The sequence below is a fragment of the Pollicipes pollicipes genome, unplaced genomic scaffold (genome assembly GCF_011947565.3).
Source record: "Pollicipes pollicipes isolate AB1234 unplaced genomic scaffold, Ppol_2.1 Scaffold_4002;HRSCAF=4701_pilon_pilon_pilon, whole genome shotgun sequence".
In the NCBI taxonomy this organism is placed as follows: Eukaryota; Metazoa; Arthropoda; class Thecostraca; order Pollicipedomorpha; family Pollicipedidae; genus Pollicipes; species Pollicipes pollicipes.
In genome coordinates, this window is record NW_023596420.1 from 38,247,840 (window position 1) to 38,260,903 (window position 13,064).

Genomic DNA, 13,064 nt, shown 5'->3' on the forward strand with positions numbered 1-13,064 from the left:
ACGATGACAGCCTTTGGTTCTTACCTTTATGTTCCTTACAAATACGCTGCGATGGCTGGAAGCCAGCAGGCTGCCCGCGGTGGATTGCCTGTGGCGTAGAATATTGAACAAGTGGTCATTCCATACCAGCTCCCCAAGTAGTCTCCAAAATCATTGTATGATACAAATCAGTATAAATATCGTTTGTGTTTGCAGTAGCTGCAATTTTTAGCTTAAATCGCTGAGAAACTACAGGAAACCACGGAACTTGGGCATATCATTCTTAAATAATGGTACACAGTTATGTTCTTATTTCATTCAACTTTGCATTCAGGCACTGGCAAGCGGTATGTGTTCACTCTTGAAATGAGGCCCATGTTTATAACACAAGCATAGCGCTGACAAATTTAATCGTCTGCTTTTGTCATGGTTCACTCATTGTTAGCAGTGGTGGGTACGTCATGTTAATGTAAAGGTGACGTTCATTGAATCCGTGCCCAACACAGGTGAAAGCGCCGTGCAGCCGTTACATCAAACTCTCCGGCCGTTTTATGTGGGATGTTGTACATATATGTATTGACTTCCGTAACCACTGATATATGCCACTGCACGACGACAGGCTCATTATGCATCCACAAAAAACCTTCTGTTCACGTTAAAAGCCTTCGAATGACCAACAAACTCCCTTATCGATATGGGGACCCTTTCGGGCATCGGTGGATCATCAAGTGACCTGCAGAGCCCTCAGACACCGGCCAGATCTGACAACCCAGGTCTTCTCTGGGGGTTGGCTGGCTTCCCAGGCAACCGACAGGCGAGGCTACTTCAGACCGAGGACGACGACGAAGAGGTCGCAGTCCTCCAGACCAGTCCGGCGCCAGGCGATCCGTCGGGTTCCTCTCTGGACCTAACGAGATTCCTCAGGACCTCTGCGGACCTCCCGGGACCCCTCAGGACCGCTCAGTACCTCTCAACCCGTCAGGCGACGCGCAGCTGTCCCCGGAGCACAATGACAGCCTCTCCGGCAACACGGGTCCGCCCCGCCGCCCAGTCGACGGCCACAGCGAGCTGGCCGCCGCGGGGCGAGCACTGACGGGCCGAGAGCCTCTCGACGCCCAGCTGGCGCGCCCAGTACGGCCCCAGCACGGTGTGCGCCGAGCCGGTGACGGGGTCCTCCGGGATGCCCACCCAGGGCGCGAAGTAGCGGCTCTGGCAGTGGAACTGGCCGCCGCCGCGCACCGTGACGATCACGCCGCGCACCTCGCCGCCGTCGTGCAGGCGCGTCAGCTGGCCCACGTCCGGCTGAGGGCACGGCACGCGGTCTCAGGGGGCGGCGCTGCGCGAGAGGCGGCGGAGGGACCGCCGGCTGGCTGACGTCTGCGTGATGACGGCGGCGCCTGCCGTCCGGGGGCACAAGATAGGCTATGGCCGTCTGCCCTTCGGTGGTCTCGGCTGTGGTGCGTGTGAGGGATGTGACGCGGAAGACCTCGGCAGTTGCGCGGGTGATGAAGCGTGATGAAGGTCAGCTTCGGGTGGCTCAGACTTATACCCGATAAGACGGGTCAGGCTAGGGACAACCGAGACGTCAGGTCATGAGAACACGAAAACGAAGACGGGTCGGCTGGTTGGTGCCCGGCCGGTGACACAACAAAGCCTGACTCAGACAAATCTCCCCGGTAAAACACAGCGCGCTGGAGCGCCGTCGCTCACCTTCAGCGCCTCCAGCTGCTGCACGGTGCAGCTGTCGGCCAGCCGTAGCAGCAGCTTGCCGGTGGCGGCCGACAGCTGTCTGTCCGCCACCGGCAGCTCGCCGCAGACGGCGGCGGCCAGCTGCTGGTGCCGGTCGGCCGGCAGCGGCTGCGGCGGGTTCAGCGGCAGCTCCAGCTCGATCCGGTCCCCGTCACGGCGAGCCGTCAGGTGCAGCCCCCAGCGCGTGATGAAGGTCAGCTTCGGCTGCTGGTTCTCCACCGCCTGGCGCAGGGGGAGGGAAAGGGGATGGTCATGGGGATGATCATGGGGAGGGAAAGGGGATGGTCATGGGGATGGTCATGGGGAGGGAAAGGGGATGGTCATGGGGATGGTTGTGGTCGTGGAACGAACAGCCAGACCCACAGCGGCGAGGTCTGAGGTCGGTGGTCTGTAAATGACGCATTTCAATCGGAAGAGTTGGACAGAAAACGGGCAGGCTGCTGGAGCTTTGCTGAATTCATGTAATTAGCGTGTGAGCGTGTATCGTTGCGCGTGATTGATAGCTTTCTTCCGCTGATCGTTTGGCGTTGTTCGCTTTCGTCAAGCCTGTCCCCTGCAATGACTGCTTGCGAGAAACAACACCGTGCTACTCAGGCTCGAGCAAACTTCAGCCTTTGGGTAGCTCACTACGTAAATGCCTTTAGTTATTCACAATTTGTACGTTGCTGATTCTGCTATTCGCAGTTTACGCTGCGCTGGTGGACCCGGTACCTCCAGTGTCGCGGCCCGAGCCGTGTTTCCCCCACCTTGAAGAGGACGGCGGCCGCCGCCAGGGTGGCGTGGCCACACAGCTGCACCTCGGTCGTCGGCGTGAACCAGCGCAGCTGGAACGTGTCGGCCGTCTGGAAGGCGGCGCCGGTGTCCAGCCGTGTCACGAAGGCCGTCTCCGAGTGGTTCATCTGCGCCGCCACGCCCTGCAGCTGCTCCTCGCTCAGCTCCAGTTCCAGCAGGCACACGGAGGCCGGGTTGCCGGCGAACGGCGACGCCGTGAACGCGTTCACCGTGAACACCTCCTGCAGGCGGCCCTCCATGGCGGCTGTGGTGCCGGGGCGCGAGGAGAGGCTGCCGCAGTGCACCTCCGTGGTCTGGAGCGGCAGGCACCTGGGGACAGAGGACGCCTACTGAAAGCCCCCTCCATCGGTGGAGGCGACACGCTATGACGCTAACTGTGGACACTTGGTTGGCACATTCCACTCTCGTCTTGAACGACACCGCCGTCCGCGCCCCCCCCCCCCCCCCTCGGACAGTGGCTTTCGTCGTTTTCAGGTCGTGGCCTGGCTTCGTCTCCTGAGACGTCACTGCAGTCAAATGTTGGCTGCAGTTCTGGCTACCACTTAACCTCTCGTTCTCTTCTGAAAGCCGTATGGCCTGTCGCCAGTGAGTTATCATCACGTCGTAGGCGGAATAACTTCAGTCACGTTTACACCGCCAAACGTGCATCGAAAAATGTAGTCACTAATTGTCCTGACCGTGGCGCAGGCAGTGGCCAGAGGCAGCAAAAACCACCTCGCGTCCCGAACTCTACGCTTGAACTACGACGCCTGCGTGTGACCAAAGCAAAAACGTACCTGATTTAAAGAGCAGCTGACCAGTCTCAGCTCTGGATGTGTCGTCCTCAGGCGTTGAGCTCAGGTAGCTGCTTTCGGTGTGATGAGAGGCAGCGGAGGCGGCCGAGAGGTGGGAGAGGCGGGGCTGGGAGCTGGGGGGAGCGGACCTGACAGGCTGGGTGAGAGCCAGAGAGTCCCACAGAGCAGCGCCGGCCGGGAATGTCACGAGCTCCAGCTGGTGCTGGTCTGCGCGGCACCAGTCGCCCGCCTCCGCTGGCCATGGCCGCTCGGTCTCAGGGGCGCGTCCAGGCGGCGAAGAGAGGCGGCCGCTGTCGGCCTGGCCGGAGGCGGGGGAAGTAACGCTGGTTTGGGAGTCTGCTGCGCGCGCGGTGAACCAGCGCAGGATCACACGGCGTCGTCCTCATCGCGGTCGTAGTGTCAGTAGCAGACCCTCTAGTCCCTCAGCCCCTTCCTTGATGTTCTCCGCGTCGTCGGTGCCCACTGTGGGGTACATCTGCCTTACTGACCAACGAAACGTGTAAACAGTGCTTCCCAGGACGCATCGGGAGGGGTGGGGGCCGCGTCGGCGCTCGCTAAAGAGCGACCACTCCAGGCTCACCCGACGACGCTCCAAGCAGTGGCGGTGGGGACACCCGGGTCACGTGACATCCCCGATCAGGTCACTCGTCGGTGAGAGGGACAGCGTATGGATGCACGCATATACGGGGTTGTAGCGAGCGCGAGTGATACGGCTTACGTCGGCCGTGGCTACGGCGGAGACGGGACTACGTCCAATCCGGCTGAATCCGGTTTGATTATCTGTACTACTCGGCTGAAATACCGGATAATCCCGACTGATGGTTCTGAACTAGTTTCACACAGCACCGTTGTAGTTTTGGTTCGCCGAAGAAATGCGTTTTTAAGAAAAGATGTGTAAGCGCTCACAGCGATGTGATGGGAATGGCAATAGGGACACCTGTTGACATTATCTAACTAATTTGTTCTTTATTTGGCTGCATTTATTTCTCGTTTCTTCCTTGGTCTGGAGGAGGGACGCTGAACTTGTTTACCAGCAGCACTGGCTACCCAGTTCCAGGGCGGGTACATTCTTTGGCACGGCCGACAGCCAAGGTCAGTTGGCAACTGGTTCACAATGGTCAATTCAGGTCGTGGGGCAAAACTGCGCCTCACATAAAATTGTTCCTTGACTGGATCGCCACAATTTGGCTAATGGATTCGTGGCGCACCCAAAAAATTCACTTCGTAAGCACAGACGGACTGGACCCGCTTACTCGAGCAGACCATTCTGCAAAGCTTATAAAAAAATAACAGCCCAATATCTGTTCAGAAGCTTAGGAATTAGCTTTTGGTGCTTGGCTCTGCTTTACGTGGGCAGAAAAAGAGCAGGATTTAGAAAATATTCATTGTACATGCTGACATATTCATATCATTCGCATTGGTTTCTTTGTTGCATATACTCCTCAAAGTATGTTGGAGCACACACACACACACACACACACACACACACGCACACACACACACACACACACACACACACACACACACACACACACACACACACACACACACACACACACACACACACACACACACACACACACACACACACACACACACACACACACACACACACACACACACACACACACACACATACACATACACACACACACACACACATATATATATATATATATATATATATATATATATATATATATATATATATATATTTATATATATATTCACATACACACACACTTTTGTCAGAGGTTTGAGACCCAAATACCAGCCATTATCGCTACAAATCAACGTATTCATCACAGCCAAAGCTGGGAAGATGAACGAACGAAGCTTTGATGATCGTCTTGCTATGGACTTGAAAAAGTCCATAGCAAGACAATAAAAGGTAATACTGAATCCTGACTGGATGTATGGTAACATGCTGCGAGCCGCACCTGCTTACCTGACCTAAGGACGGTTTGGCTGGTTATAGCTTAACACGTGCCCGGGCGGGGGTCAAATTAACCCCCCCCTCGAAGGTTTTTCCAGAATGGTTTCCGAACGGCGCGGTGTAGCCGCGCCAAATTTTGCATAACTATAGACAATTGAATAGTGGATCGTTTGGCATCAAAAAATTAGATGTACCTTGTAAGGTCGTTGACCAATGGCAAGTCAAAGGCAGACCGTGGTTTCAGCAAAGGCAATTTCTAGGGAATCCTTCAATCTGATCCAACAACGGAGTGTTAAACGAAGCCATACATCTCTGAGATGCTTTCTTAGGCAACACAATAGTTTAATGAGCAAATTACATGATGGTGTGTCTTGTTATGTCATGAATGAGTCATTGACTTAAAATGACCCAGGTCAGCATTTTGTTTTTGGAATATGCTGCCTTGCGTAGTCTTTGTCGCTTAGTCAAATGCAAAACTCAAGGCAATCTTGTATGCTTTTGGTCACCTTAACTGACTGACCTCGGGTGAGAATGTGACCTTTTGCTTAGAAACGGTTATCTAGGTTCTGGAGGACTGTGGAGACCAACCTGGAACTTGACCTTGCTTGACCTTTTTTGACCCGAAGGTCATAATCTAGGAACCTGAAACTTTGACCTGAGTGAGTTGACGTACAGGTCAATACACCCTGTAAATTTGATGTTTCTAGCTTTCTTAGTTCCTGAAATGTCAAAGGGGGTTGGTCAAATTGACCCCCACCCGAGCGAAGGGTATCAGGGCGGCCACCCGGGCGCGCGTTCACACGCGCTCGAGCGGGGGTCAAATTGACTCCCGGTTTTTCCGGAATGGTTTCCGAACGGCGTGGCGTGGCGTCACCAAATTTTGCATAGCTTTAGACCATTGAATAGCCAATCGTCTAGCATACAAAATTAGATGTACCTTGTCAGGTCGCTGATCTATGACAGGTCAAAATGAGGCCACGGTTTCAGCAAAGGTAATTTTCAGGGAATCTTTCAATCTGATCCAATAACGGAATTTTGGGTGAAACTATACATCTCTGCGATGCTTTCTCAGGCACCACAACAATTGAAGGAGCAACTTATATTGACCTAGGGTCAGGTATGATGGTCAGACCAAGGTCAAAACCAACCTGCTCTTTTACTCTAGGGATTGCTGTATGGCGTGTTTTCTGGTGCTCATTTCGAATTTATTGATGACAGAGACCACATTACACAACCTTCATGGACTTCTTAAATGTCAGAATAGGTAACTGAGCTAAAATGACCCCGGTCAACGTTTTGTTCGTAATCTTTGTCACTTAATCAAATGCAAAACTCAAGGTGGTCTGGTGTGATGTTGGCCACCATGAATTTGAAAAGGTTAAACGTGGTCACTGACATTGAATGAGCATGTGACCTTTTGCTTAGCACAGGGAATTCGGTCTTGTTCGACCTTATTTAACCCGAAGGTTGTCACCTAGGAACCTCTTAGTTCCTGAGATCTCAGAGGGCCAAACTGACCCCCACCCGAGCGAAGGATACCCAACCGGCCACCCTGGCGGGTGCCAACTTTGATGTGAACAGACTACCTCAATGGCATATCTTTCGAATGTGCTCTGCGTAGTGCTCGTCATCCAGATAGCATGTAACATTATACGCACGAGCTAATAAATTTAACCATTGTTATCCACCGGGAGTAATCAGCGCATGCGCAGCTAATGCCATCAGCGCGTTTATGCTAAGTGCTCGTTTGATTGACGGCGCACGCGGCGCGCGGCGCGCTGGCCGCACCAGTGCACACACACGCACGCGCTGACGTCACTGGGACCGGCGGCGTCCCGCGCCCCCCCCCCCCCCCCTCAGCCGCCGGCAAGGCGACGCCCCGGCCGGCCACCCTTCTGCGGCGACGGCGGGCTGAACACGCGGTCAGAGGGGTCGGCCGCGCGCCCCTGTCCTCGGCGCGACCCCCGGCTAATTTGGGTATACACACGCGGCCTTCCCCCGTGACGGATATGCGGCAGCCGACCGAGCGGTGCGACTGGGTGGACAAGCCGTGGCGTGAGGTGCATCGAAACCCAAGGGCTAATGCTGTTCGTGCTTTGATTAATTATAACGAGAAATACGATCAGTGTGCATTGATGGATTGCAGCAAAGTAGGGTGTGCTAATTTCGAGATGAGAGTTCGCTGCAGCGCTGTGTTGTAGGGCAGCAAAGCAATAGCTGGATTATTTCCAATGTTCTAAACGTAAAACACATTTGAGAGCATGCATTTGATAAGAATAGCAATGCAAGCTTGGGATACTTTGCCGAATGCTTTGTAAAACTCATTAGAAGTGACCTCATTGCCGACCCCAAGACTTGCCTTTCAGTTTTTTATCAAGGTGATTGATGACCTTGTTTTCCATATTTCTGGAGAACCTTTTTTGCTTGATACCCTGCGGGTGCCGTCAATTCCTGGTGCTCACCAAGGACTGTCCCATGTCAACATCCGCGCCTGGGAGTAGAATGTGTTGCCACCGGCAACTTTGCCAGCAAAGCTTATGTCATCATCACAAGGAGGCAGTAATGATGGATGTCGATTCCCGCAGAAATTGCAACAAAGGCCATTCGTTTCCCATTAGCTCGTGTGGTCATTTATTCTGCAACTAGGCTCATTTGTCAGAGCTTTGAGTGATGACCACACGCTGGGCCGAACTGCCTAGTTTTTGCCAGCTTCCGTATGTTCCAGAGTAAGTATAAATCGCCTCTTTTTACCCGACAGCGCTCACAATTAACTCTTTCACGGAAAATGGAGCGGCCCCAGGGAAAACACGTTGGACGTGCGGCTCGCTGTCCGCCAGATACACAGGCCCCTACGGCGCGCGGCGGTGGTCTGCTCATTCCCAGCCGGCCCCGCGGAGAGCGGGTATCGATGGGCTGGTGTCCTTGGGCGAAATTGGCGCGGACGGATAACAGGTTTTTCGCCACTTCGGAGGGTTTTCGTGCTGCGTCTTCAATGATGCGAAAATGTGTATTGCATCTAACGAAGGCAGCGAGTTTCCTGCCAGACTCCTTGTTAGTTAGTTAAGCTTCTTAGAGGTAGCGGAGCATGCCGAACATGTTGTGACACATGAAAGCAGACTTATAATCGAGCACGCTGATACGATGCGATTTTCCAAGGTAAACCACCGGGTTAGGTTTGCAAAAGCCGTAGTTTAGACATGCAAGTATGTTTTTGCATATACATGCATGTACATATACCTATATATATATATATATATATATATATATATATATATATATGCTTATTAAAATGCGCGCCTAAATGCAAAAATATTCTGCACCACGAAGGATCCTTTCAATAATTTTCAAGGGAGTTCATACGTTCAAGGTTCTTATACTGAAGTATCGACCACTACTTTCCCGGGGGGTGCTGGGTAAACGATGTTATAGTGCGAAGATTGGTTTTATCTACAGTGCTCGATATTTGAAGCTGGGGTTATGATCATGAGTGACTCGAAATAAAAAGCTCAGAAGCAGTTTAAGGAATATCGTAGCGAACTTTCGCGTTGTTATCAAAATAACTCGATGAATACAATCAACAAAAATTATGGTTGGCAAACACGCACCATGGCCATTGATGAAGCTTTCAGCGCTTTAGAAGTACTCAACTGCCTAGGGTCTCTGATATTTAATTGGCACAGGTATCAGTTAGTCGATGTGTCTATCAGCATGTCTGAACGGAACTAACTGAACATCTCAACAGTCTTCCTAGTGCAATCAGTGAAGCAGCCGAAGGTGATGGGAGTCTTTCAAGGTGTTGCCACTGCCGTAGTTGTCTGTCTTACTGTCGAGCACTAAAACCATAGGGTGGAAATAAGCTCACCGGCAGCGTTAGGGGTGCAGGACTTTTGCAGTAGATGGTGGGCATTTTGCCCGATACCCCAGGAACTGCGCCCACCAGCCCTTCCCCCCCCCCCCTCCGATATCTGGGCTCGCAAGTTGCAGGTGCCCCTTTGGCCTCTCTTGTGCCAAAGCCTCCGTGAAAGTGGAAAACAGCTTCCGCGGCCCGGAATATTCACCGCGATCAGTGTCTCCTGCTCCAGGTTAGGCTTGTCCAATTACACGAGGAAAATTGTGGTGGTCACTATCCGTATTCCTTTATTGATTGCATGCATGCATGTGAGGAAGAGTGTAATTTGTGGTACCTTGAAAACAAGTGAAAAATCCGTAGAAAATATCCTCAAATGGCGTGACATTGCGTTTCATCTGTCATCTATATTCCTACAAACAGCAAGCTGCTCATTAGTACTTTGCACCATCACTGGCAGTGCGGATGGAAGTTTGCAGAAGAGGCTGCTTGTGCACCCCTACGTTTTATTACATTCCTGGAAGTAGCTACTTTTAGCTTGTTTATAGTCTTAGTACCTGGCCTGTGTTTGGCAAGTAATCAGGGCCGGCGCAGTTGGGGGGGGGGGGGGAGGTAGTAGTTGCAGAGTAATTGTAGAGGGGTAGTTGCCCGCTGCCTGCCGATAGAGGGAGGAATATGACTTTGCTTAACCCCCAAAATGGAGGCCCTTTTTCAAAATGAAGGCATTGTAACTACCCACAGAATACGAAAATTCAGATCAGAAGGTTCCCATAGCCGAGTAAGAGTGCAGTAGATGTGTGTCAGGGCCCCATGTAGTGTAACAAAGCCCCTTTGCTGGCTCGGGAGGCCCCCATTATGAACTAGGAGGTCCTGTTCTCGGTTTGGAAAAACTCGTTATTCCGGAGCCCCGACTCCTGGAACAGGGGATCCTTTTCATACATCAGAGGCCGCGGTTCCGAATCAGGATGCCCTGTTTTGCGAGAGCGAGACGACTTGGCCAGATTTGGACTCCCCTTTGCGAATCGGAAGCATTGTGTTATGGATTAGTGTCCCTTAGATGTGCCCCTCTTTGCATCAGGAAGGCCTGTTTTAGGTTTCAGAGACCCTTTGCTGGACAATTATAAGGCACCATCTTTTTTAATCGACGGGATTTATATTCTGGACATGATACATGCAACAGTTTAATGAAGGAGCGCACACCCTCGAAACCTCTCCCCTTAAATACGACACAACTCAAGAGCCCTCCCCCCCCCCCTGTACGGAGGTCCCATGCTGTCCAGGAAAGCCCCTTGAAATCCTGCCCCCCCCCCTCAAAACATCTCAAAATCCGTGGCGCCGGTGCTGCAGGTAAATACATGCAGAAGAAAATCCTCGCCCGCAAAACGTTTTATCATCGACAGAGCATCGCTCCCTCGCGTGCATTCGTCACCAGGGTAGGATCCGCCTGCGGCGTTCTCGGCGCGGCGCTGTCGTCGGACGTGCCACACCTGTGCCGCTCTGCGGCAGCACGAGGAGCGACCCCATGCGCCGACAGGGCGTCCGCCAGCGCCCGATCCCAATCTCGGGGGGCAAAAACGTGCGCGTCGCCGGCGCAACAGTGCAGGTCGTGCACACTGTCGTGCGCCACCTGCGCCGCTCCCACATTAGTGACGGCGCCCTCCAAGGCTCGCCGTTTTTGCCGCCCTGAATCAGAGGGCGTGGACGGCGCGGCAAAATTGCCGCAGGCGGGGACGTGGCGTCACCGGCAGCGCTCGGCGCCGATTTATAGTCGGACGCGGAGACGAATGGAGCTTCCGACGCGTTGAGAAATTACAAATAATGCGAAAATGTCCACTTCGGATGGTGGCTTGGGTACATCGTTTCGGGTGCGTCAAGTTCGCACCCACCCGTTCCTGCAGTGGTTGCCTGACGGCAGGAAACTAGCCATGGAAGCAGGTACATGGCTACAGTCGCCGTGATGTGCCTCACTTATCATCGTAGGAAAACAAGCGTATGCTTTCTCTAAAGCGTACTCGTTGCCGGATATAAAACCTTGGCACGGAATGTTTTCTGTATGGGTTTAATGAGCGCACTAGTAATCAACCGTAGGTCGTTAGATCAGTTATTGACGCGTGTATGCAGAGCAAGGTCATGAGCATCGTGAGAAAATCAGATAAAAAGGACATAGATTAAATATAAAAATGTATTGGTCTGTGCAGCCATCAAAAGAACCCATATGAAGTGTCCTACCGTCTAAAACTAGTCTTTCTCGAACTCTCTATGCATCGACCTACAAATCTCACTTACGATGCTATCAGGCCACCCCATGGAAGTGCGACGTACTCGGTCTGTTTGATCGGGGGGGGGGGGGGGGCAGCACAAGGTGGTGTGGGGGATAAAAAAGAGCATTTCCAACGGAGGTCGCGCCTGAGAGACACGGAGCACTGAGCGCTGTTTTAGCAGCCGTGATCGGCGCGCCTTTGTTTCGTGCTTCTGTCGCTGGCGTGCGGCGGATACGGGCTGTCACTCAGAGCTGCCAAATCCAGGGCTGCCAACGTCAGAGACTGTCGCTGCAGGCAGCTGGCTCCCCGCCTGTCACGAACAACGAGCTGTACCGAGGTCGGTGCGCAGGTTGCAGCAAAGGCGAACGGCACGTCTCATTCCAATGGTAAAAGAAGCTTTATATGCCTTTGATTGCAGCACGCTCAGTAGCCCGCAATTTCTGATGATGCGACAACGCACGCAGCGTGACAACAACGGCGACAAAGAAATGCGCTTAGCATGATTCACTAGTGGCCGCCATGGTTAGCGAGGTGCATCACTGGCTTGGACTACTGGACACTTCTGGATTGGCTGGTCACTGGTTCATGGAGATGCGGAAAAGAACGACAAGTTTTAAATGCATTTTTGAAAAAAGCTTAGTCTAGTCACGCCTAAATTGCCAACAGCTCAATAGGCAACACTATTACCAATACGCCAATCAACCATCCCGCCACTCGCCCAGGGCTCAGCGGGGCGAAATCGCCTCGGCGCTCGAGGGGCTCGGCATCACGTCCAAAAAACATTGTCCGTTTCCTCCCCAAGTCAATTCCCTCGGGCTCAAACCACCATCTGTCGCGTAAGACGATCCCAATTTGCTAGCTCTGTCGCGTGGCGTCATTTGTTTTGCCGTCCGGACCGTCCAGCCACATCTCATCTGACGGAAGATCGGAGCGGCTGTCCAGGGGGCGCCGCTCGGTCCGGTCTGGAGCCGTGTTTTGTGGCCTCTCCAGGGGAGCGATTCTCCCGGGCCCCGCGACGCACGCGAGTCGTCAGCAGCCCCTCTCCCCCTCTCCCCTTCCCTCGCGCGCGCAACCTTCGGTTTGGGTTATAGGTTCTGCCTGCCGGTTTGTACCGGTTTAAGCCAGCTGGCAGAACAAACTAAAGAACAAAAAAGGCAAAAGCTATTAAAAAATTCAAGTACTGCACAAACGTCGCATATACCATTGCAAACAAATAGACTTGAACGGAATAACAAAGTGACGATATAAGTCATGTGCTGGGCATTATAAGCAAATGAAGCTTTAGGGGTACCTTTTGCTCTTGCTTTTCCCACTAACATTAAGCCGATTTTGGGAATGATGCGATGGGAATCAGTACTAGATTATTAATTTTCACCCCACCAACCCTTCTTAGAGAGAGACAGAGGGAAGATGGATGCATACATAAAAAGTAACCACAAATATTGAATTCATCCTGTCATAGACAGAGGATGATTAGATTTGTCGTAAACAGGATAATTAGTCACATCGGCGGTAACCTTATCATGGATTAGATCCTATAAATACATTGTCCAAAAAACTAATAAGCTCAATAAAACCTCAAAGCTGTATTACCATGAAGTGTTAGGAATTAGTCCCATCTGGCTGCAATACTAACCTCGTGACCTGCGGGTCCGAGCTACATGTCATCGAACGCTGCTCTAGATGGCGGGTCTACTGTGCTGTTA

General features: G+C 52.5%; 1 protein-coding gene across 1 annotated transcript; it reads right to left on the minus strand.

Annotated features, from left to right (window-relative positions):
- Nucleotides 1-312: 312 nt before the first annotated feature.
- On the minus strand, nucleotides 313-3,505 carry LOC119094458 (phenazine biosynthesis-like domain-containing protein 1). The gene is made up of 5 exons (XM_037217515.1): nucleotides 3,297-3,505; nucleotides 2,475-2,829; nucleotides 1,846-1,950; nucleotides 1,690-1,773; nucleotides 313-1,281 (listed from the first exon to the last, which is right to left on the minus strand). The coding sequence occupies exons 2-5, from the start codon at nucleotides 2,757-2,759 to the stop codon at nucleotides 958-960; spliced, it is 798 nt and encodes a 265-aa protein (XP_037073410.1). The 5' UTR covers nucleotides 2,760-2,829; nucleotides 3,297-3,505; the 3' UTR covers nucleotides 313-957.
- Nucleotides 3,506-13,064: the final 9,559 nt, after the last annotated feature.